Genomic DNA, 26,092 nt, shown 5'->3' with positions numbered 1-26,092 from the left:
TGATGTGCTGAAAATTTTAAAAACATACGGATAGATAAATCCCCTGGGCCAGATGGTATATACCCAAGGTTACAGGAAGCGAGGGAAGAGATTGTTGCGCCTTTGGCGATGATCTTTGCATCCTCACTTTCCACTGGAGTAGTGCCAGATGATTGGAGGGTGGCAAATGTTATTCCCTTGTTCAAGAAAGGGAATAGGGATAATCTTGGGAATTACAGTCAGTCTTTCATCAGTGGTGTGCAAAATATTGGAGAGGATTCTGAGAGACAAGATTTATGATTACTTGGAAAACCATAGTTTGATTAGAGCTAGTCAGCATGCCTCACAAACCTTATTGAATTCTTTGAGGATGTGACAAAACACTTGATGGAGGTAGAGCAGTGGATATGGTGTACATGGACTTTAGCAAAGCGTTTGATAAGGTTCCCCATGGTAGGCTCGTTCAGAAAGTAAGGAGGCATGGGATACAGAGAAACCCTGTTTGTCTAGATACAGAACTGGCTGGCCCATAGAAGACAGAGTGGTGGTAGATGGAAAGTATTCAGCCTGGAACTCGGTGACCAGTGATGTTCCACAGTGATCGGTTCTGGGACCTCTGCTCTTTGTGATTTTCATAAATTACTTGGATGAGAAATTGCAAGGATGGGTCAGTAAGTTTGCCGATGACACAAAGTTGGTGGAGTTGTGGATAGTGTGGAGGGCTCTTGCAGGTTGCAACGAGACATTGATGGGATGCAGAACTGGACTGATAAGTGCAGATGGAGTTCAACGTGGAAAAGTGTGAAGTCATTCACTTTGGAAGGTTGAATGTGAATGTAGAATACAGGCTTAAAGGCAGGATTCTTGGCAGTGTGGAGGAACAGAGGGACCTTGGGATTCATGTCCATAGATCCTTTAAAATTGCCACCCAGGTTGAAAGGGTTGTTAAGAAAGTGTGTGGTGTGTTGGCTTTCATTAGCAGGGGGATTGAGTTTAAGAGCCACAAGGTTATGCTGCACCTCTACAAAGTCCTAGTTCGACCACACTTGGAATATTGCGTTCAGTTCTGGTCGCCTCATTATAGGAAAGATGTGGAAGCTTCAGAAAGGGTACAAAGGAGATTTACCAGGATGCTGGCTGGACTGGAGGGTATGTCTTATGAATAAAGGTTGAGGGTGCTAGGACTTTTTTCATTGGAGCAAAGAAGGATGAGAGATGACTTGATAGAGGTGTACAAGATGTTGAGAGGCAAAGATAGAGTGGATAGCCAGAGACCTTTTCCCATGGCAGAAATGTCTATCAGGAGGGGGCATAATTTTAAGCTAATTGGAGGAAGGTTTTGGGGGAGATGTCAAAGGTCGGTTCTTTACACAAAGCAGGTCATCCACTTGTCTGATTGGTTAAAGCTCCAACAACACACAAGAAGCTCCATATTGTCATGGATAAAGCAGCTTTCTTCATTGGAACCCCAACTACTACCTTCAACTTCGACTCCCACCTCCATCAATGCACTGGCAGCATAAGTGTACCATATATAAGATGCACTGCAGTATCTCACCAAGGCTTCTTTAGCAGTAGCTTGCAAGGCTTCACTCTTGTCAGCCCAGAAGTCTAAGGGCAGTAGATACATGGGAACAAGTTCTACTCCAAGCTACATAGCAGCCTATCTTGGAACTATATCATCATTCCATCATTCCACTGAGGCAAAACATTGGAAGAGCTTCTGTAACTATACTTGGGGTGTACCTAATCTACATGGAATGCAGCAGTTCACAGAGGCAACTAACTATCATCTTCTGCATGGTTCTTGACAATGGGCACTAAGTGTTGACCCAGTCAGTGTAGCCCACATCCCATGATTGAATAAAAAGAACTGGTTCCTCTTAAACCATCAGTGTTTTAATTGAGATTGATTTCATAATTCATCCCTCAAATTGTTTGCTTCAATAAGTCAATGTTGGGCCTATGACGTTATGTAGGATAATATCGAAGGATAAGAATGTGAAGGATCTGGAGTAGAAGATGAGGACCAAAGGAACCCGTAATATAGTTCTGGAAGGTGGGGGATATGGTTGGAGTAACTATGAAAGATATGGTCTCAAATTGAGGGTCCTGAAAACTACAGTTGAGAATCTTTAGTTGAGGCTAATAGCTGACTTACTGGAAGCTCTAGTATGGAAAGTAGAATCAGTCACCAACTTGAAGCATTGAATCTGTATATTTCAATACACATGTTGCATGGTGTATTTGACATTTCCATATTTTTTGTTTATATGGAAGATTGCTATTATTCTTTGCAGCCAAAATCCTGAGTCTCGAAGACTGTGACAGTTAAGGACATTTCATTGGGGTTGGAGATGAGTGTTGTCAAGCAGTTTATTGGCAAGTTGGTTTTCTCCAGCGCTGTTAGTTACTGCATTCATCACTTTGGCAGTGAATAGGAGGTGACTGTAATTGGGCATTGTTAAATTTTTCTGGATATTAATATTCTCTTCATTGTCGGTTTTATATCTGCCACAACAGATCCAGAATGGCCTGACTGTGAGATTACTAGTTATGGTGCACATATCATTGGTATTGCAATTAGGGTCTTAGCATAACTCATCATCATCTCTATATTTAATGCGTTCAGCTGCTTTTTCCAACCATTATTGATGTTTTGCCAACTTTGGAGCTGCCTGATAAAACTATCGTCCATTTCCCTTGCCATTAATGGAAGATCCCTGTCTTAGTGCCCATTCTGCTATTTGATCAGGGTCTCAGGGTCTGTCTCTGCTCAAGCTTGCATTTCTGTGCCTTTGCTACTGAATATTTCTCCTACATTTATTGTTCAGTTCTCCAGAGACACTTTCTTAAAGTGGTTATTCAATTATGTAAGATTTCAAAGTGCAATTCAATGATGTAAGATTTCAAAACTGTGGGTGTTTTCCACCACAACTATATTATGAGTGTATCTGTTCTCAGTACTCTGCACAGAAGTGGATATTACTGTTTCTCAGCAATGGTATTATTTGAGATGTTTACTGAAAATCTGGTTTATGGAAAAATAAAAAAATGTTTATCATTTCAGGACTTCAAGTACAAGGTTTGTTACTTTTGCAAACAGTATCAACCTGATGTTTTAATTTTGAAATGGAATAAAGGTCCTAAATGCCTCTAAATTGACAACTAAATGGAATGTGTACCTCGAAAATAAGTATCCACGAGCTCTTCATTCACAATATGTAATTACGTAGTTTAGAAAAAATTTCAATTTTATTTTAAGTTTATGAAATCCTCACTATTTAAATAAACTAGCTTACCTTGCTTACAAATATATATTGAGTTTATGCAAATTTGAAATCAATTGATTGAAAAATATCAAAAAGAGGGTTGGTTTCCTATTCCAAAAGGACTATCACTCCTCTCTTGCTTTCAATTTGCAGTTGAAAGACAACACCTTTTGGCAGATCCTAATTTCACAAAAATTGGTGCAATTTAATTTAAAAGTATTTCCCTTCATACCTGGAAAGCATCAGGCATAGATTCTAATGTGGAATTTGGATAAATTCTGTGGAAGTATTTGTTGTCCAGATAAATTAAGTGAGCATAGAACTGCACCAGTGCAATTTCACTAGTTTTGTGTTAACGCGATTAGGAATGTTTGGTATTAGAAGGGGAGAGATGTTTAGTGGTCCAAGATGAGGTCTTATTCTTGTTGCTGAAAAGAATATGGGAAGCTTTACTCTGCACGTTATTGTGCTTCATCTGGTCTGAGATAGCTTAATGCTGACCATGACCACGAATGTTTTGTTATGGCAGACAATCAAATCAAATCAGCCTTCCTATCTCTGTAGAACATAGCAATTACAGCGTAGTATAGGCCCTTTGGCCTTTGGTGTTGTGCCAACCTATGAAACCAAACCGAAGCCCATCTATCCTACATTTTCATCCATATACTTATCCAGTGACCATTTAAATGCCCTTAAAGTTGGTGAGTCTATTACTATTGCTGGCTCTCTGAGGGAAAAAAAATTACCTCTGACATCTGTCCTATATCTATCCCCCCTCAATTTAAAGCTATGTGCCCTCGTGCAAGCCATCACTATCTGAGGAAAAAAGCTGTCACTGTCCACCCTATCTAACCCTCTGATTACCTTGTATGTCTCTATTAAGTCATCTCTTAGGAGAAATAGAGGACTGCAGGTGCTGGAGATCAGAGTCGAGAGTGTGGTGCTGGAAAAGTACAGCCAGTCAGGCAGCATCTGAGCAGCAGGAAAATTGATTTTTCAGGAAGTCACCACTCAACCTTCTTCTCTCTAACGAAAACAATCTCAAGTCCCTCAGCCTTTCCTCATAAGACCTTTCCTCCATACCAGGCAACATCCTAGTAAATCTCCTCTGAATCATTTCCAAAGCTTCCATATCCTTCCTATAATGTGGCGACCAGAAAAGTATGCAATACTCCAAGTGCGGCTGCATCAGAGTTTTGTACAGCTGCATCTTGACCTCATGGCTCCGAAACTCAATCCCTCTACCAATAAAAGCTAATACGCCATATGCCTTCTTAACCCTATCAAGCTGGGTGGCAACTTTCAGGGATCTATGTGCATGGACATCGAGATCTCTGTGCTCATCCACACTCCAAGAATCTTACCATTAGTCCAGTACTCTGTATTCCTGTTGCTCCTTCAAAGTGAGTCACCTCACACTTTTCCGCATGAAACTTTGCCACCTCTCAGCCCAGTTCTGCAGGTTATCCATGTCACTGTGTTACCTGCACATCTTTTGGCACTATCCACAACTCTACCAACCTTGGTGTCATCTGCAAGTTTACTAACCCATCCTTCTACGCCCTCATCCAGGTCATTTATAAAAATGACAAACAGCAGTGGCCCCAAAATAGATTCTTGCAGTACACCATTAGTAACTGAACTCCAGGATGAACATTTCCCATCAACCACCACCCTCTGTCTTCTTTCAGCTAGCCAATTTCTGATCCAAACCACCAAATCACCCTCAGTCCCATGCCTCTGTATTTTCAGCAATAGCTTAACATGAGGAACCTTATCAAAGCCTTACAGAAATCCATACACATCACATCAACCACTTTACCCTCATCCACCAGTTTGATCACCATCTCAAAGAACTCAATAAGGTTTGTGAGGTATGACCTACCCTTGTTGACTGTCCCTAATAAATTTATTCCTTTCTAGATGATTATAAATTCTATCTCTTATAACCTTTTCCAATACTTTACCCACAACCGAAGTAAGGCTCACTGGTCTATAATTACCAAGGTTGTCTCTACTCCCCTTCTTGAACAAGGGGGCAACATTGGGTATCCTCCAGTCTTCTGGCACTATACCTGTAGATAATGATGGCATAAAAATCAAAGCCAAAAGGCACTGCAATCTCCTCCTTGGCTTCCCAGAGAATCCTAGGATAAATACCATCCAGCCCAGGGGACCTATCTGTATTTACACTTTCCAGAATTGCTTACACCTCCTCCTGTGAATTTCATTCCTGTCGAGTCTGGTAGCCTGTATCTCAGTATTCTCCTCATCAACATTGTCTTTTTCCAGTGTGAATACTGACTAAATATATTCATGTAGCACTTCTCCTATCTTTTCAGACTCCATGCACAACTGACGTTGATTGGCCCTAATCTTGCTCTAGTCATTCTTTTATTCCTGACATATCTATAGAAAGCTTTAGGGTTTTCCTTGATCTTAACCTGCTAACATGTCACCTCTTGGCTCTACTTAGCTCTTTCTTTAGGACTTTCCTGGCTAACTTTAACACTCAAGCACCCTAACTGAGCCTTCACATCTCATCCTTACATAAGTCTCCATCTTTCTCTTGACAAGAAATTCAACTTCTTTAGTAAACCACGGTTCCCTCGCTCGACCACTTCCTCCCTGCCTAATAGGTACATACTTATCAAGGACACGTAGTAGCTGTTTCTTGAATAAGCTCCATATTTCAATTGTGCCCATCCCCTGCAGTTTTCTTCTCCATCCTATGCATCCTAAATCTTGCCTTATTACATCATAATTGCTTTTTCCCTCAGCTATAACTCTTGCTCTGCAGTATACACCTATCCCTTTCTGTTGCTAAAATAAACATAACCTTGCCTGATTCATTACCCAGTACCAAATCCAGTGTAGCCTCACCCCTTGTTGGCTTGTCTACATGCTGTATCAGGAAACCCTCTTGCACACAATGAACAAAAACTGAATCATCTAAAGTACTTGAACTGCAGTGTTTTCAGTTAGTATTTGGAAAGTTAAAGTCCCCCATAACAACTACCCTGTTACTCTCACTCCTATCCGGAATCAACTTTGCTATCCTTTCCTTTACATCTCTGGAACTATTTGGAGGCCTGTTGAAAACTCCCAACAGGGTGACCTCTCCTTTCCTGTTTCTAACTTCAGCCCATACTACCTCAGCAGACGAGTCTTCAAACATCCTTTCTGCCATCGTAACACTGTCCTTGACCAACAATGCCACACCTACCCCTCTTTTACCATTTTCCCCGTTCTTACTGAAACATCTAAACCCTGGAATCTGCAACAACCATTTCTGTTCCTGCTCTATCCATGTCTCTGAAATGGCCACACATCAAGCCCCAGATACCAAACCATGCTGCAAGTTTATCCACCTTATTTCGGATGCTACTGGTGTTGAAGTGAAACATTTCAAACCACCTTCCCACTTGCCAGTGAACTCTTGGGACCTTGAGACCTTATTTCTGACCTCACTACTCTCAACCCCCTGTACACTGGGGCTACAATTTGGGTTCCCATCCCTCTAATGAATGTGTGCTCTCAACAGAGAATAATTAAAACTGTGGGCGGCACGGTGGCACAGTGGTTAGCACTGCTGCCTCGCAGCGCCAGAGACCCGGGTGCAGGGTCAGGTGAATTGGCCATGCTAAATTGTCCGTAGTGTTAGGTAAGGGGTAAATGTAGGGGTATGGGTGGGTTTCGCTTCGGCGGGTCGGTGTGGACTTGTTGGGCCGAAGGGCCTGTTTCCACACTGTAATCTAATCTAATCTAATCTAATCTAATCTAATCTAATCTAATCTAATCTGTCAAAACCCTCAAAATTGACACCAATGGTTCTTAACCAGACTTTGTGATTATCTGATACCAGGTTTATAGCTTAAACTAAAGATTTAACAATTTATCATGAATACCATAGCTTTAGCAATTAAACCACAAGGCGATCTAATTAATATCAATGATTTAAACCAAATCTTCTTTAATTCTATCCCTCCACTCTCAAAGACAGACAAACAGATAGTGAAAAATCGAAAGGGAGATAAAAAGTAAATGAGATGTAATTGACCAATTTTCTTGGCTCCGTGATCTGTAATGTCACAGACACATGGGATTAGATTAGGTTACTTACAGTGTGGAAGCAGCCCCTTCGGCCCAACAAGTCCACACCAACTCTCCGAAGAGCAACCCACCCAGACCCATTCCCCTACATTTACCTAACATGTAGCATGGCCAGTTCACCTAACCTGCACATTTTTGGACTGTGGGAGGAAACCAGAGCACCCGGAGGAAACCCACACAGACACTGGGAGAATGTGCAAACTCCACACAGTTGCCTGAGGCGGGAATTGAACCCGGATCTCTGGCATTGTGAGGCAGCAGTGCTAACCACTCTGCCACCGTGCCGCCCTTGTATCTTGCTTGATTTCTGAAGACTCCAGTGTATGCAGATAGCTTCCAGTACTCTCTCTGAGAAATTTTCATTTATTAGTATAATTATTATAATTAGCCTTCTATTCTCTGAACTTGCAATAAATTGATAATGTCAGGAAAACCAGAGGAGAAAGTGAGGTCTGCAGACGCTGGAGATCAAAGCTGAAACTTTATTGCTGGAACAGCACAGCAGGTCAGGCAGCATCTAGGGAACAGAAGATTCGACGTTTCGGGCACATGCCCTTCTTCAGGAATGAGCAGAGAGTGTTCAGCAGGAGAAGATAAAAGGTAGGGAGGAGGGACTTGGAGGAGGGGCGTTGGAAATGTGATAGGTGGAAAGAGGTCAAGGTGAGGGTGATAGGTCGGAGTAGGATGGAGGCGGAGAGGTCAAGAAGAAGACTGTAGGTCAGGAAGGCGGTGCCGGGCTGGAGGGATTCGGCTGAGACAAGGTGGGGGGAGGGGGGATGAAGAAACTGGTGAAGTCCAAGTTCATCCCCTGTGGTTGGAGTGTTCCCAGTCGGAAGATAAGACGCTCCTCCTCCGACCGTCGGGTTGTTGTGGTTTGGCGGTGGATGAGTCCAATGACCTGCATATCCTCGGTGGAGTGGGAGGGGGAGTTGAAATGCTGTGCTACAGGGTGGTTGGGTTGGTTCGTCCGGGTGGCCCAGAGGTGCTCTCTGAATCACTCCGCAAGTAAGCGGCCTGTCTCCCCAATATAGAGGAGGCCACACCGGCTGCAGCGGATGCAGTAGATAATGTGGGTGGAGGTGCAGGTGAATCTGTGGCGGATATGGAAGTTTCCTTTGGGGCCTTGGAGAGAAGTGAGGGGGGAGGTGTGGGCGCAAGTATCAAATCTTCAATCTGTAACTGTAGTAGCCAAAGTCCTTCTGACCTAAACAGTTCAAAACCCAGTTCAAATTTTGGTTTCTCTTTGTTAGATTGGTAGCCTCCATATGAGTCCCCTGTTCACATTCAGCAGTTGTCATTTTTGTTTTCATTCTCTTGTGGGACTGCTTGAGCATAATGCATCTCTGGTGTTGGAGCCTCTACAGAGTACTTTTAACAAGAATCTACTTGCAATTAACCTCCATGCCTGACCTCATAAATAGATAACAATTTGTTTGTTCGCTCTTTTTTTTTAAAATAGCTGCTGCTCACAGTCCAAAGGTTACATTTAGCTCTTAGTTAATAGCTCCAAACCAAAAATAATTGTTAAAAAAAACTAACAAAAAATCAGCCAGGATTCCAACAGTATGATGGAGAAAGAGTTCTCACTTCTTTATCAAGTGACTTCTGTTTTTGGAGATGCTTGTGCTGCTGCCAGCTAAAGTTTGCAACAGAAATCTGAGGTATTTACTTTGACGTCTACTAAATAATTTTCTAAATATTTTTTGATTTAGGAAAGGTTAATGAAGACAATGTGATTGATGTGGTGGAAATAGACTTTGGTTTGATTAAATGTCACATATCAGGCAAGCCAATAAAATCCAGGTACCTGGAATCTCATAATGGATACAAGTTTGGCTGAGAGTCCGGAAGCAGAGAGAAGTTGAGCACTTGGACTGGAGGAAAGTATATAGTATGGCCTTCCAGGAGTTGATATGAGAATCTTTTCTCTTCATGAAAATTAATATCTTAGACTTGTATGTGTAAATATTTTAACTTCACAAATGACACTAAACTTACATGTGTTGTGAATTGTGAGGAAGATCACACTTGATTTTGAGAAGACGTAGACTGGCAGAATAGACTGAAGCTTGATAGAAGACCTTCAAAGCAGGGAGGTTGAATGTATTCGCGATAGTTTTCTTGAACAGTATGTAAAGGAACCGACAAGGGAGCAAGCTATCCTAGATCTGATCCTGTGTAATGAGACAGGAAAAATTAATCATGTCATAGTTAGGGATCCTCTTGGAAGGAGCGATCACACTGTGGTTGAATTTAAAATACAGATGGAAAGTGTGAAGATAAAATCCAATACCAGTGCCCTGTGCTTAAACAAGGGAGACTACATTTGAATGAGGGAGGAGTTGTCCAAAGTTGACTGGAAGCAATGACTTTCTGGTGGGACAGTTTACAAACAGTGGAGGACTTTCAAAGCAATTTTTCAAACTGCTCAGCAAAGATATATACCAATGCAAAGGAAGAAGTGTAGGAAAAGAGCTATACACAAAAGTAAGATGGATTATCAGAAAAAAAACTAGCTCTGAATATAAAGACAAATAGCAAAAGTTTCTATAAATATATAAAACAAAAAAGAGTAGCTAAAATAAACATTGGTCCTTTACAAGTTGAGAAAAGGAATTTTAGTAATGGAATATTAGGAAATAGACGAGGCATTGAATAGGTATTTTGTGTCGGTCTCCACAGTGGAGGACATGAATAACATGCCAGTAATTGGCAAAGAGGCGAAGGTAGATAAGGACCTGGATATAATAGTTATCATGAAAAAGGTATTGTTGGGCAAGCAGATGGAGCTAAGGATAGACAAGTCTCCTGGTCCTGATAGAATGCATACCAGGGTGCTAAAAGAGATGGCGGGAAAAATAGCAAATGCACTTATGGCAATTGTCCAAAATTCACTGGACTTTAGGGGAGTTCCAGCAGATTGGAAAACAGAAAATGTGACACCACTGTTTAAAAAGGGAGGTAGACAAAAGATGAGGAATTATAGACCAGTTAAATTAACCTCTGTAGTGGGGAAGATGCTTGACTCTATTATCAAGGAAGAAATAGCAAGGCATCTAGATAGAAATTGTCTCATTGGACAGATGCAGCATGGATTCATGAAGAGCAAGTCATGCTTAACTGATCTTTTGGAATTCTATGAAAATATTATGAGCACGATGTGGTGTATCTAGGTTTTCAAAAGGCATTTGAAAAGGTGCCGCACAAGATAAAGATGCAAGGTGTTATGGGCAATGTATTAGCATGGATAAAGGATTGGTGAAACCGACAGGAAGCAAAGAGCGGGATAAATGAGTGGTATTCTGGTTGGCAATCAGTGACTAGTGATGTGCCTCAGGGATCAGTGTTGGGACTGCAATTATTCACAATTTAAATTGATGATTTGGAGTTGGGAACCACGCATAGGATGTCAAGGTTTGTGGATGACTCTAAGATAAGTGATAGAGCAAAGTGTGCAGAGGATTGTGAAACTTTGCAAAGGGACATAGTTTAAGTAAGTGGGCAACAGTCTGGCAGATGGAGTACAATGTTAATAAATATGAAATCATCAATTTTGGTAAGAATAACAGTAAAAAGGACGATTAAAAACGGTAAGAAATTGCAGCATTCTGTTGTGCAGAAGGTTCGAGGTGCCCTTGTGCATGAATCACGGAAGGTTGGTCTGCAGGTGCAATAGCAGAAGGTAAATGGAATTTTGTCCATTATTGCTAAAGGGATTGAGTTTAAAAGCAGAGAGGTTATGTTGCAGCTGTATAGGGTGTTGGTGAGGCCACACCTGGAGTACTGTGTGCAGTTTTGGTCTCCTTAGTTGAGGAGATAAGGGAGGCTATCACATTGAAAGAGAAGGCATACAAAGTGGCCAAGATCAGCAGGAAACTAGAAGATTGGGAAAGCTTAAAAGATCAACAGAAAACCACAAAAAGAGCTATGCAAAAAAGTAAGATGGTTAATGAGGAAAAAAAACTAGCTCAGAATATAAAGACAAATAGCAAAAGTTTCTATAAATATATAAAACAAAAAAGAGTTGCTAAAGTAAACATTGGTCCTTTAAAAGATGAGAAAAGGAATTTTCTACTGGCACTAGAATGGGTGCAGAGGAGGTTCACGAGGTTGATTCCGGAGTTGAGGGGGTTGCCTTATGAGGAGAGACTGAGTCGACTAGGATTGTACTCATTGGAATTGAGAAGAATATGGGGGGATCTTATAGAAATATTTTAAATTATAAAGGGACTAGATAAGGTAGAAGTAGAGAGGATGTTTCCACTGGCAGGTGAAACTAGGACAAGAGGGCATAGCCTCAAAATTAGGAGGAGCAGATTTAGGACTGAATTGAGAAGGAACTTCTTCACCCAGAGGGTTGTGAATCTATGGAATTCCCTGCCCGGTGAAGTGGTTGAGGCTTCCTCAGTAAATATTTTTAAAGTTAAGATGGATAATTTTTTGAACAGTAAAGGAATTAAGGGTTATGGTGAGTGGGCAGCTAAGTGGAGCTAAGGCCACAAAAACACCAGTCATGATCTTAGTGAATGATGGAGCAGGCTCGAAGTGCCAGACGGTGTACTCAGTTTTTAACGTTCTTATGAAATGATAAATTTTGGCAGGAACTGGAAGACAAAGTGTAAAATAAATGAGACAGTTGCAAAAGTGTTGCAGGTACAGAAGAGCCTGTGGATGTATGAGTGTTAATCCTGAACTAACAAAGGTCAGGTTGAGCAACCACTGGAGCTTTAGATTTAAAGGTGGAGTGTACAAAAGCAAGAAAATCATGTTGGATCTTTAATAAAACACTGGTTCTGCCTCAACTGGAGTATTGTCAAATTCAGGGCACTATGTTTCAGGAATAATATAAAAACTATAGGGAGTTTGCAAAAAGGATTCACAACGATAGTTCCCAGGATCAGGCTTGCATTTTATGGATTGATTGGACAAGCCTGGGAGTGCTTTGCTTAGAGAAGTGAATAGTGAGTAGATTTGACATGGAATCGTGAGTGTCTGGATAGAATTGCTCATAAAATAATAATGCCTTATCTCCAGAAGCATTGAAAACAAGAGGCAGAGATTTGTGGTGAATGACCAAAAGGGCATGATATGAAATGATTTTACATAGCATTAGGTACAATTCAAAATGCTTTGTCTGAAAGTGATGGAGGTTGATTTAATCATTGCCTTCAAAAAGAAATTAGAAAACTTAATGAAGGGTAAAAATATCCAGAATGACAGGGAAGGTCAGGGCTGTGGGACTAGGTGCATTGTTCTTCCAGAGAACCAGTGAAGACAGAAAGGGCTGAATGGCTTCCTTCTGGGCTGTAATCATTCTACTTGAGCGCTGCTGTTAGTGCAAACACGGAAGTCGAGAATATTGCTAACAGCGCCAACAGGCACTTATCAAAAATCTGCTCACAGGGCGGTACGGTGGTACAGTGCTGCCTCACAGCACCAGGGTCCCAGATTTGATTCCAGCCGCGGGCAATTGTCTGTGTGGAGTTTGCACATTCTCCTCATGTCTGCGTGGGTTTCCTCTGGGTTCTCTGGTTTCCACCCACAGTCCAAAGATGTGCAGGTCAGGTGAATTGACCATGTTAAATTGCCCATAGTGTTAGGTGCATTCGTCAGAGGGAAATGAGTCTGGGTGGGTTACTCTTTGGAGGGTCGGTGTGGACTGGTTGGGCCAAAGGGCCTGTTTCCACTTTGTAGGGAATCTCATCTAATCTAAAGAAGCAGAACTTCACCAGAACCACTTAGCTCATTATCGCCTTCCCTTTTTGCAATCTTGGTCCAGATGGACATAAGAGCTGAATTCTGGAAATGAGTAAGTGCCCTCGACATCAAGATAGCATTTGACAGAATGTGATGTCAGGGAGTCCAAGTGAAGTTAAAGTCATTAGAAATTAAAGGAAAATGCTTCACTGTTTGGAATTATACCTAGCAAAAATGAAATTGGTTGTGTTTGATTGGTGGTTAATCATCTCTACAAGTGTTCCTTAATGCAAGTCTAAGGCATAGCCATCTTCGATTGCTCCAAATCTTCCCTCCAGCATGAAGTTGGAGAGGCAGATGTTGATGATTTGACAATTAGCAGCTACATTAGTTAATGAAGTCTGTTACCATAATAACAAGACTGTACATCATTTGGGCTGGTCAGGTACAAACAAAATATTCTCTCAGCAATAAACATTTTCATTTTATCTGGGAATTTGATGTAAACTGATTTGGCAAAATAACATACCATCCTATTGATCTCACTTAATCTGGATGACTGGCCTGTGATTACTTGGTTGTGTCTCTTCTTTTCTAAAATGAAACCTGTGATGTTTCTCACAGGGAAATTATGTTAACATTTAGGAGTTGGTTCAACTCTTGAAACAATCGTTGCCTTTGACATTGCAGAGAACATTAATTAATGTAGTATATACTGTGTTATGTGTCTGCTTTTTCCTTAAGGTAAGCATCTGTTTGGAATGCAATAGCAGTAAGTTACGTGGGTTGAAGAGAAAGTGGATTCGCTGTTCAGCACAGGCTACTGTTCTACATCTGAAGAAATTTATCGCCAAAAAACTCAACCTAGCATCATTTAATGAGGTAAGTTTTAAAAATGGATTAAGTTTTATTTTTTACAAGTACGTGCATACTTTACTGATCTTTTGGGACATTACACATGTAAGTAATTCCAAGAGTTAATTAATTTAACTTACAATACTGTATTGTGGGTGTTTATTTCCTTTCTTTGCTTTGCGTGCAGGTTGAATCTTTATTTGCTACAATATTCTAAGTTATTGTACGACCGTAGGACATGGGAGCAGAAATTAGGCCATTCAGCCCATCAAGTCTGCTCCGCCATTCAATCATTGCTGATAGTTTCTCAACCCCGTTCTCCCACTTTCTCCTCATAACCCTTGATCACCTTGACACTCAAGAACCTATCTATCTCAGTCTTTAATATGCTCAATGACCTGGCCTGCACAGCATTCTGTGGCAAAGAATTCCATAGATTCACCACTCTCTGGCTGAAGAAGTTTTTTCTTATCTCTGTTCTAAAAAGTCTTCCCTTTACTGTAAGGCTGTGCCTTTGGGTCCTAGTCTCTCCTACCAATGAACACATCTTCCCAACATTTACTGTCCAGGCCATTCAGTATTCTACAGGTTTCAATTAGATCCCCCCTCATTCTTCTAAACTCCATGGAGAATGGATCCAGAGTCTTCAAATGTTCCTCATACATTAAGCTTTCAATCCTTGAACCATTCTCATGAACCTCTTCTGAACACTCTTCAGGGCCAGTACATCCTTTGAGATATGGGGCCCAAAGCTGTGCGCAATACTCCACATGTGGTCTGACCTGAGCCTTATAGAGCCTCAGAAGTACATCCCTGCTTTTATATTCAAGTCCTCTCAAAACAAATGGTATTATTGCATTTGCCTTCCTAACTACTGACTCAAGCTGCAAGTTTGCCTTGAGAGAATTCTGAACTGGAACTCCCAAATCTCTTTGCACTTCAGACTTGTGAATTTTCTCCCCATTTGGAAAGTAGTCCATGCCTCTATTCTTTCTACCAAATTTCATGACCTCAAACTTGCCCATGTTTTTACTCCATCTGCTACATCTTTGTCCACTCTCCTAACCCATCCAAATCCTTTCAGCCTCCCTGCCTCCTCAGTGCTACCTATCTTTGTTTTGTCTGCAAATTTAACCAGAATGCCCTCAGTTCCTTCATCTAGATCACTAATGTATAAAATGAGAAGTTGTGGTCCCAACACTGAACCTTGCAGAATACCACTTATCACCAGCTGCCAGTCTGAGAAGGACTCTTTTATCCCCATTCTCTTCTTTCTGCCAGATAGCCAAGCTTCTATCCAAGCTAGCACCTTGCCTCAACCACCATGGACTCTTATCTTATTTAGTAGCCTCCTGTACAGCACCTTGTCAAAGGCCTTCTTGAAGTCCAGGTGGATAACATCCATTGACTTTCCTTGGCCTAACCTGCTTTTTATTTCCTCAAAGAATTCCAGCAGTTTTCTCAGGCATGGCCTCCTCTTGATGAAACAATGCTGACTTTGCCCTATTTTACCATACATCTCCATCACCCACGGGTCTTTGTCTTATTTTGTAATACTCTGAAGTAGACTGGACACTTTTCAGAACCGTAGATGATGGCCTTCAGCCGCCTTGTGAATTTGCGGAATTTATGATGAGAATGGGCTAAAATATATACTTCCTTAAACCAAGGAGACTGTGCAAACAGATGGCTGCAGTTTTAAAGACGTGTTTATTGAAACATCATGAGTTGTATACAGCCACTTCCCTGGATAAGTGAGAGCAAAGGCAGATAGAACAGAGCTAACTGGTTCTGAACCAGGGAAACAACTGCTGGGCAGGTGACCATGGCTTCTATGGAGTCAGTGTAGCAGAAACTTTAGCCTGCAAAGAGAAAGCATCAAAAATCTTTTTCTGTGTCTTCCAATCCTGTGTGGAGGTACCAGAAAGTCTACAATAACAGTGATATGGCTACTACTCACCTTGCTTTGAAAATTCTCTTTTACTCTCTTGATGACTACAGTACAGAAGATGTCCATTGAATGCATTGTGTCCACGCAGGTCAACAAAGATCTCATTACGTTAATCCCAAATTTCAGCATTTGGCCCATTGTGCTGGAGGCTGTTGCAATGCAAGTAAATATCTAATTACAGCTCAAATGTTATGAGAGTTTCTGACTTTTTCAGGCAGTGAATTCTGGACTCTCACCGCTATCAGAGAAACATTTCTCCTCAACTCTCCTCTTAGACTTCCATCTCTTACTTTAAGTCATTTTCTGATTGACAGGATGTAAGGAGCACTGTGCCACAGGGATCATCGCTGGGGCTTCCTCACCTTATAATTTATATAAATAATTTGGGTCAAGGGGCTACGGTATGATTGCCAAATTTGCTGCTGATACAAAACTAGGTGGGAAGTTAAGTGTAGAGGATACTACAATGAGGTCAAAAGGATTATATATCACTTCACTAAGGACACAAAGATATGGCAAATGGAGTACAATGTGTGAAATTATAAAGTTGTGGTTTCTGGAGGAAGAATTTTTAAAAAGTGTCATCTAAGTGGTAGAATCTAGACCAGAAATTAATTTGATAAGCAAATAGATTGTTACAAATTATTGCAGGGAGAATTGAATACAGAAATAGGGAGGTTATTTTAGGCAGTACTGACTCAGCTGAAATAGTCTACTTCTGTTCTTGCATCTGAAGAACTGTGATTGTATGCTTTGGTCATATAGGATACCGGTGAGACCGAAATGGAGTACTGTGCAATGTATTTGTTTCACTATTTAGAACGTATGTACATTGGTGGGTTGAGAGAAGGTTTACAAGAGTAATGCTTGGGTTATCTTTGAGAAAAGGTTGCACGGGCGTGGCTTGTATCCTTTGGAGTTTCAAAGCATAAGGAGGGTTCCTTACTGAAATGTAGAAAATTCTGAGGGAACTCGACAGTTTGGATGTGGAACAGACATTTCCATTAGTAGTAGAATCTTGAGCTAGGGGGTCATTGTTTTATGTTGTCGATCTTTTACTTTTAAATAAAGGTAAGGAGAATTTTCTGAGGGTTGTCTTTTTAATCCTCTTCCTCCAAAATTAATGGAGATGGAATCTTTGACTATTTTGAAGACACAGGAAGATACATTCCTGAAAGCAGTTGGTTGAAAGGTTATCAGGAGTAAGGAGGGATGTGCAGTAGAGGTTAAAATCATATAAGCTGTAATTTTATTGAATTGCAAGATAGGCCCGAAAGTCCAAGTGGCGTACTTCCTACTCCTAGTTCACTTATATGTAATAACTATACTGAATTCTGGATGTAAGTTTGCTCACTGAGCTGGAAGGTTCGTTTTCAGACATTTCATCATCATACTAGGTAACATCATCACTGAGCCTCTGGTTTGTGTTATGTCCCACTTTCTACTTATGTGTTTAGGTTTCCTTGGGTTGGTGATTTCATTTCCTGTGTTTATGTCATTTCCTGTTCTTTTCCTCAGAGGATGGTGGATGGGGTCCAAGTCGATGTATTTGTTGATAGAGTTCGGTGGGATGCCATGCTTCTAGGAATTCTCGTGCGTGTCTCTGTTTGGCTTGTCCTAGGATGGGTGTGTTGTCCCAGTCAAAGTGGTATCCTTCCTCATCTGTATGTAAGGATACTAGTGCTAGTTGATCATTTTTTTTGTGGCTAGTTGATTTTCATGTGTCCTGGTGGCGAGTTTTCTGCCTGTTTATCCAATGTGGTGTTTGTTACAGTTCTTGCAAGCTATTTTCTAAATGATGTTTGTTTTGCTTGTTGTCTGTATAGGGCCTCACATAATTAATTCACATCTCCTAAACATGTATCCAGCTCCAATCTGGGGAGTCTATCCCTAAATAGCAAAAAACTTCTCTGTGAATTGCTTAGCCCAGTAATGTGTTTCCCTCAATAGCTTCAAATCTTTGAAAAGTCTTTTCTATTTACTCATGCCTCTGTTCAAACATATTTAGTATATGTGTTTTCGATACTACTATATTCTTTATTCTGTTCAATGCTTTAAACAATAGTATAAAGCACAATGTTCTTAAAACATATGCGTTTCTGTTTGCAAGAATGTGCTTTCCTCCTAGACCCTCTGGCTTTCTGTTTCTTTGGCCATCTTTACTTTGTCTTGCATTTTCAGTATTTTTCCATTTGTGTATACTCTTGAGTCTTATGTTTTCTGTCTCATGTTACAATGAGATTTATAAGATCGTTATGTTTTTGGACAATGTCTCCAACTTTAATGTAAAATACAGGGAGCATATAGCCTGTTCCTAAGCTTGACTGATAGCAAACCAGGATAGATTGTTTGCTACAGATTAAACATGACTCAAATTGTTATGCTTACAGCAAGGTGCAATTTGAAGAGTGTAGTAGCAATCTCTGTATTAGTAGTAAGTAGACTGAGAGTCTACAAAGTCTCAGAAAACCATTAGGAATATTGGGTTGTAAACATAGGTAAAAACAAGGACTGCAGATGCTGGAAACTAGAGTCTAGATTAGAGTGGTGCTGGAAAAGCATAGCAGGTCAGGCAGCATCTGAGGAGCATAGTTTAAACTACAATCGGAGAGCTGAGGACAGAATCTTCAGTGCAGAACCAAAGGTGTGCGGCACAGTCATCTTTTAAGGTGAATGTCAACAGTTGCTTGGCACTATGTAGAAGAGGAACAAGGGAAGTCTGCCTGGAGTCCTGGGCAATAAGCATCCTTCAGTAACATCATAATAACTGGTCATTTTCACATTGTAGTTGTAGAAATTGGTTGCTACATTTCATGCTTTATAATGTGATGCTGTATAAAATACTTCATTGACTCTCAAACACAACAATAGAAAAGGGGATGTTCGCTGATGATTGTACAATGATTATACCATTCACAACGAACCAATCTGTGTCCATTGGATGATCGGATATCGGAATATCTGCTCTGCATTCAATCATGGCTGATATGTTTCCCAACCCCATTCTCCTGCCTACTCGCCATAACCATTGATCCCCTTACTATCTATCTCAGTCTTAAATACAGTCAGTGAATTGGCCTCCACAGCCTTTTGTGGCAATTAGTTTCACAGGTTAACCACTCTGAGGCTGTGCCTTGAGGTCCTATCCGTTCCTTTTAGTGGAAACATATTCTCCACATCCACTGTATCCAGGCCTCTTAGTGTTCTGTCAGTTTCAACAAGACCTGGGCAGCTTTCATGATTAGGCTGGTAATTATGGTATGGAAGTGCTGGTGTTGGACTAAGATGGACAAGGTTGGAAGTCACATGACACCAGGTTATAGTCCAACAGGTTTATTTGAAATCTCAAGATTTCGGAGCGCCGCCCCTTCATCAGATGAAGTGAAGAGAACACCCAAGCACAGACTTTATAATCAAAGATCAAAACATCATGCAATGGTGTAAATGTAGTGTCAAGAGGCTGATTTATCAATCTCTGCAGTGATCAAGAGTGTCAGATGCTGTGAGTAAAGTGTCAACAGCTGAATAACAAGTGAAGGAAAGATCTGTAATCTGATTAACTGAGGCTGAGAGATAATTACAAAAAATTTAAAATAAGGTGTTGCTGAAGACAAACCAAATGACGAGAATAATATAATTGGTATAAGAGTTGCATGCTGAGTGTCTAAACAAAGTAACAAGCAATCTAAAACTCCATAAACTAGTTAAGTTAGAGAGATCATAACAAGTTATCAAGGTGATGGTGTCAAAACAGGACAGTGAGGAAGATTTTACAGAACAGTGTGGTGGGATCACATGTAGTGTGATATGAACCCAAGATCACGGGATTGAGGCTGTCTTCATGGATGTGGAACTTGGCTATCAGTTTCTGCTCTGCGATTGTGAGTTGTCATGTATCTCGAAGGCTGCTTTTGAGGACACTTGATGAAAGATTGGAGGCTGAATGTCCTTGACTGCTGAACTATTCCCTGACTGGGAAGAAACATTACTGACTGGTGATAGTTGCATAGAGTCCATTCATCCGTTGTCTTAGCGTCTGCATGGTCTTGCCAATATACTATGCCTCGGGCAACCTTGCCTGTAGTGTATGTGGTAAACAACGTCACGTGGTGGGTGGTATTCCCATGTATGATGGTAGTATCCATGTTAATGATGGCATGTCTTTCAGAGGTTGCCATGGCAGGGTTATGTGGTGTTGTAATTGACGTTGTCCTGAAGGCTCGGTAGTTTGCTGTGAACAATGGTCTGTTTAAGGTTTGGCAGTTGTTTGAAGGTGAGACGTGGAGGCATAGGGATGATCTTCGTGAGATCTTCATCATCATTGATGACGTTGAAGGCTGAGAAGAGTAGGTGTAGGTTCTTTGCTCTAGAGAAGTACTGGAAAATGAAGAATAGTCTGTTGGTTAAATCCTGTGTCTGTCCTCTGAGGAGTATGTTGCGGCTTTTGACTGTCTTAGGCTCTTAGAATCCCTACAGTGTGGAAACAGGCCCTTTGGCCCAACAAGTCCACACCAATCCTCTGAAGAGTATCCCACCCAAACCCGTGCCCCATTACTCTACATTTACCCCTGACTAATATAACATAGAACATTACAGCACAGTACAGGCCCTTCGGCCCTCAAGGTTGTGCCGACCTGTGGAACCAATCTGAAGCCCTTCGAACCTACTCTATTCCATTTTCGTCCATATGCCTATCCAATGACCATTTAAATGTCCTTAAAGTTGGCCAGTCTATAACTGTTGCAGGCAGTGTGGTCCATACTGTTACTACTTTCTGAGTAAAGAAACTACCTCTGACATCTGTCCTATATCTATCACCCCTCAATTTAAAGCTATGTTCCCTTATGCTCGCCATCACCATCCGAGGAAAAAGACTCTGACTGTCCAACCTATCTAACCCTCTGATTATCTTGTATGTCTCAATTAAGTCACCTCTCAACCTTCTTCTCTCTAACGAAAACGGCCTCAAGTCCCTCAGCCTTTCCTCGTATGACCTTCCCTCCATACCTGGCAATATCCTAGTAAGTTTCCTCTGAACCCTTTCCAAAGCTTCCACATCCTTCCTATAATGCGGTGACCACAACTGTATGCAATACTCAAAATGTGGCCGCACCAGAGTTTTGTACAGCTGCAAAATGACCTCATGGTTCCGAAACTCTGTCCCTCTACCAATAAAAGCTAACACACCATATGCCTTCTTAACAACTCCATCAACTTCGGTGTCAACTTTCAAGGATTTATGTACCTGGACACTGACATCTCTCTGCTCATCTACACTACCAAGAATCTTACCATTAGCAGCAGTACTCCACATTCCTGTGAATCACCTCACACGTTCCTGCATTAACTTCCACTTGCCACCTTTCAGACCAACTCTGCAGCTTATCTATGTCTCTCTGTAACTTAGAGCATCTCTCGGCACTATCCACGACTACAATCTTAGTGTCATCCGCAGATTTACTAACCCATCATTGTATGCCCTCATCCAGGTCATTTATAAAAATGACAAACAGCAGTGCACCCAAAACAGATCATTGCGGAACCCCACTAGTAATTGAACTCCAGGATGAATATTTCCCAACAACCATCACCCTCTGTTTTCCTTCAGCTAGCCAATTTCTGATCCAAACCGTTAAATCACCCTCAACCCCATGCCTCTGTATTCTGTACAATAGCCTACCATGGGAATCCTTATCAAACGCTTTACTGAAATCCATATATACCACATCAACCGTTTTACCCTCGTCCACCTGTTTGGTCATCATCTCAAGAACTCAATAAGGTTTGTGAGGCACAACTACCCTTCACAAAACCATGTTGACTATCCCTAATTAGTTTATTCCTTTCTAGATAATTATGAATACTATCCCTTACAACCCTTTCCAACACTTTACCCGCAACTGTAGCAAGGCTCACAGTTCTACAAATTCCATGATTGTCTCTACTCCCCTTCTTGAACAAGGGAACAACACTAGCTATCCTCCAGTCTTGTGACACTATTCCTTTAGACAATGACGACATAAAGATCAATGCGAAAGGCTCAGCAATCTCCTCCCTGGCTTCCCAGAGAATCCTAGGATAAGTCCCATCCAGGCCAGGGGACTTATCTATTTTTTCACTTTCCAGAATTGCTAATACCTCCTCCTTATGCACCTCAATCCCATCTAGTCTAGTAGCCTGTATCTCAGGATTGTCCTCGACCACATTATCTTTTTCTAGTGTGAATACTGACGAAAAGTATTCATTTATCGCTTCCCCTATCTCCTCTGTCTCCACACACAACGTCCCACTACTATGCTTGATTGGCCCTGATCTTACTCTTGTCATTCTTTTGTCCCTAATATGTCTATAGAGAGCATTAGAGATTTCCTTGATCGTATCCGCCAATGACTTCTCATGACCCCTCCTGGCTCTTCTTAGCTCTCTCTTAAGGTCTTTACTGGCTAATTTATAACTCTCAAGTGCCCTAATTAAGCCATCACATCTCATCCTAACGAAAACCTTCTTCTTCTTGACAGGAGATTCAACTTACTTAGTAAACCATAGCTCCCCCGCTTGACAACCTCCTCCCTGCCTGACTGGTACATATTTACCAAGGACCTGTAGTAGCTGTTCCTTGAATAAGATCCACATTTCAAGTGTGTCCATCCCCTGCAGTTTCCTTCCCCATCCTATACATCCTAAATCTTGCCTAATTGCATTGTAATTGCCTTTCCCCCAGCTATAACTCTTGCACAGCGGTATATACCTATCCCTTTCCATCACGAAAGTAAACATAAGCGAATTGTGGTCACTGTCATGAAAGTGCTCACTTACCTCCAAATCTAACACCTGGCCGGGTTCATTACCCAGTACCAAATTTAATGTGTCCTCACCCGATCCTGCACACAATGGACGAAAACTGACCCATCTAAAATACTTGAACTATAGCATTTCCAGTCAATATTTGGAAAGTTAAAGTCCCCCATAACAACTACACTGTCACTCGCTCTTATTGAGAATCATCTTTGCTATCGTATCCTCTACATCTCTGGAAGTATTTGGAGGCCTATAGAAAACTTCCAACAGGGTAATCTCTCCTTTCCTGTATCTAATCTCAGCCGATACTACCTCAGTAGACGAGTCCTCAAATGTCCTTTCTGCAATCGTAATACTGTCCTCAATTAATAGTGCCACACCACCCCTTTTTTATCATTTTTTCTGTTCTCACTGAAACATCTAAACCCCGGAATCTGTAATAACCATTCCTGTCCCTGCCCTACCCATGTCTCTGAATTGGCCACAACATCGAAATCTCAGGTAACAACCCATGCTGCAAGTTCACCCACCTTATTCTGGATGCTCATGATGTTGAAGTAGACACACTTCAAACCATCTTCATGCTTGCTGGTGCCATCTTCTGATCTTGAAATCTTAGTTCTCACTTTACTACTCTCAAACCTCCAGTATAGTCAAACTACAATTTCAGTTCCCATCCCTCTGCTGAATTAGTTTAAACCCTCCGCAGAGCATTAGCAAATCTCTCCTCTCCCCCCACCCCCAAAAGGATATTGGTACCCCTCTGGTTCTGATGTAGACCACCTGTTTGTAGAGGTCCAACCAACCTCAGAAAGAGCCCCAATTATCCAGGAATCCAAAATCCTCCTTCCTGCACCACCCCTGTAGCCATGTGTTCAACTCCTGTCTCTCCCTGTTCCTCGCCTCGCTAGCATGTGGCACAGGCAACAAACCAGAGATAACAACTTTGTTTGTTCTAGCTTTAAGCTTCCACCCTAGCCCCCTGAATTTTTGCCTGACATCCCCATCTCTATTCCTCCCTATGTCGTTGATACCTATGTGGACCACGACTTGGGGCTACTCCCGTTCCCCCTCCAGGATTCCAACAACACGGTCAGAGATCTCACAAACCCTGGCACCTGGGAGGCAACACACCAACCATGATTCTCATGTCATTCCTACAGAATCTCCTAACTATGGAGTCCCCAATGACTAATGCTGTGCTCCTCTTCTACTTCCCTTCTGAGCAACAGGGACAGACTCTGTGCCAGAGACCTGTCACCTAGTAAGTCGCTGCCCCCAACAGTATCCAAAACAGTATACTTGTTGTTGAGGGGAACGGCCACAGGGGATCCCTGCACTGCTTGCCCGTTCCCTTTCCGTCCCCTGACAATAACCCATCTACCTTCTTCTTCAACTAAGGTGTAACTACCTCCCTGTAACTCCTCTCAATAACCCACTCTGCCTCCCGATTGATCTGAACTTCATCCAGCTCCAGCTCCAGTTCCCTAATGTGGTTTTCAAGGAGCTGCCTTACCTACATCGTAATCACTCTACTTAAACATCCTGAACACTATGGGCAATTTAGCATGGCCAACTCACCTAACTGCACATCTTTGGATTGTGGGAGGAAACTGGAGCACCCAGAGGAAACCCATGTGGACACGGGGAGAACGTGCAAACTCCACACAGATAGTCGCCCAAGGACTGAATCGAACCCAGGTCCTTGGCACTGTGAGACAGCAGTGCTAACCACAGAGTAACCGTGCCACCACCAAGGCATGTTGGAACTGGTAATCGATGAGTTGGACATCATATCCCGTTCTTATGAGGGTATCTTTTAGCATCTTTAGTTGTCCATCACATTCCTCTTTGTTTGGACAGATTCTGTGTATATGCGGACCTTGTCTGTAAGAGATGGCTTCTTTAAAATGCTTGTGGTTGTGAGGTACTGAGGTGTCTGTCCTTGATCGATATGCATGTGTCCAAAAATGAGTCTGATTCTGAACAGCAGTCCATGTTAAGTTTGATTGTGGGATGAAACTTGCTGATATCGTTATGTAGTCATTTCAGTGATTCCTCACTATGAGTACAAAGGAAGAAAATGTCATTGATGTCCCTGGTGTACAGCACTGGTTGGAGGTCCTGTGCAGCAAAGAAGTCTTGCTTGAACTTGTGCGTGAAAATATTGGCGTATTGGGGTGCAAAGTTGGTCCCTATGGCTGTTCTGTGTGTCTGGGTGAAGGGCTGGTTGTTGAAGGTAATGACTCCCCCGTGGTCAGGGATGAAGCAGATGAGTTATAGGATGGTGTCTGGAAATTGACAGTTATTGTTGTTAAGATTAGAGCGGTGCTGGAAAAGCACAGCAGGTCAGGCAACTCCAAGGAGCAGGAAAATCGGCATTTCGGGCAAAAGCCCTTCATCCTGATGAAGGACTTTTGCCCGAACCATTGATTTTCCTGATCTTCGGATGCTGTCTGACCCGCTGTGCTTTTCTTGCACCACTCTGATCTTGAGTCTAATCTCCAGCATCTGCAGTCCTCACTTTTGCCTAGTTGTTGCTGTTCACTACTGAGCTGTTTCAGCGATGCTATTGTCATGGGGGGTCCTCGTCTAGAGTTTTGAAATGTCCATTGTGATGAGGATTTTTTCCTGGTTCGACTTGGTCCATGGGTGCTGAGTTTGTGTAAGAAGTCTGTAGTGTTGGGACAGAAGCTGGGGTTCCTTGTACAGTGAATTTCAAGATGCACTTTACATCGCTAGAGAGGTTCTCATACAACATCCCATTGCCTGATACAATGGGATGTCCAGGTTTGTTGGCTTCGTGTATCTTCGGAAGGCAGTAGAAGTCTCCTGTGTGAGAAGTACATGGAATGAGAGTGCATAGGGTTCTCTGAAGGTTTGGATCAAAGATCTTGATCAGTCCATTGAGTTGACGGGTGTATTCTTCGGTCAGCTTCCAATTCTTTCTTATAATGAGGCGACCAGAACTGAACACAATATTCCAAGTGTGATCTGACCAGGGCTCAAATACCTGAAGCCCTCCCTCCTACACCATCCTTGCAGCCACGTGTTCAACTGCACTCTCTCCCTATTCCTTGCCTCACTGTCGCGTGGCACCGGCAACAACCCAGAGATGACGACTCTGTCCGTCCTAGCTTTTAGCTTCCAGCCTAACTCCCTGAGCTCTTGAATGACCTCCCCACCCCTCTCCCTACCTATGTCGTTGGTGCCAATGTGCACCACGACTTCTGGCTGCACACCCTCCCCCTTAAGGATTCTGAAGACACGGTCCATGACGTCTCGGACCCTGGCACCCGGGAGACAACACACCATCCGAGAGTCTCGCCCATGCCCACAGAACCGCCTGTCCGTCCCTCTAACTAGAGAGTCCCCTATAACTAGCGCTCTCCTCCTCTCCCCCTTTCCCTTCTGAGTCCCAGAGCCA

At 42.1% G+C, this 26,092-nt stretch overlaps 1 protein-coding gene across 1 annotated transcript in view; it reads left to right on the top strand.

The window, feature by feature from the left end:
• Positions 1-26,092, top strand: part of LOC122539561 (polycomb group RING finger protein 3) — a 167,138-nt gene that overhangs the window by 130,245 nt on the left and 10,801 nt on the right. Inside the window, exon 8 of the mRNA XM_043674543.1 lies at positions 13,806-13,943. Coding sequence (XP_043530478.1) covers positions 13,806-13,943 — 138 coding nt within the window. The remainder of the gene's footprint in view (positions 1-13,805; positions 13,944-26,092) is intronic.

This window comes from Chiloscyllium plagiosum, chromosome 32 (assembly GCF_004010195.1).
Source record: "Chiloscyllium plagiosum isolate BGI_BamShark_2017 chromosome 32, ASM401019v2, whole genome shotgun sequence".
NCBI classification, from domain to species: Eukaryota; Metazoa; Chordata; class Chondrichthyes; order Orectolobiformes; family Hemiscylliidae; genus Chiloscyllium; species Chiloscyllium plagiosum.
Note: the sequence above shows the minus strand (reverse complement) of the source record. Positions and strands in the feature narration are given on the sequence as shown.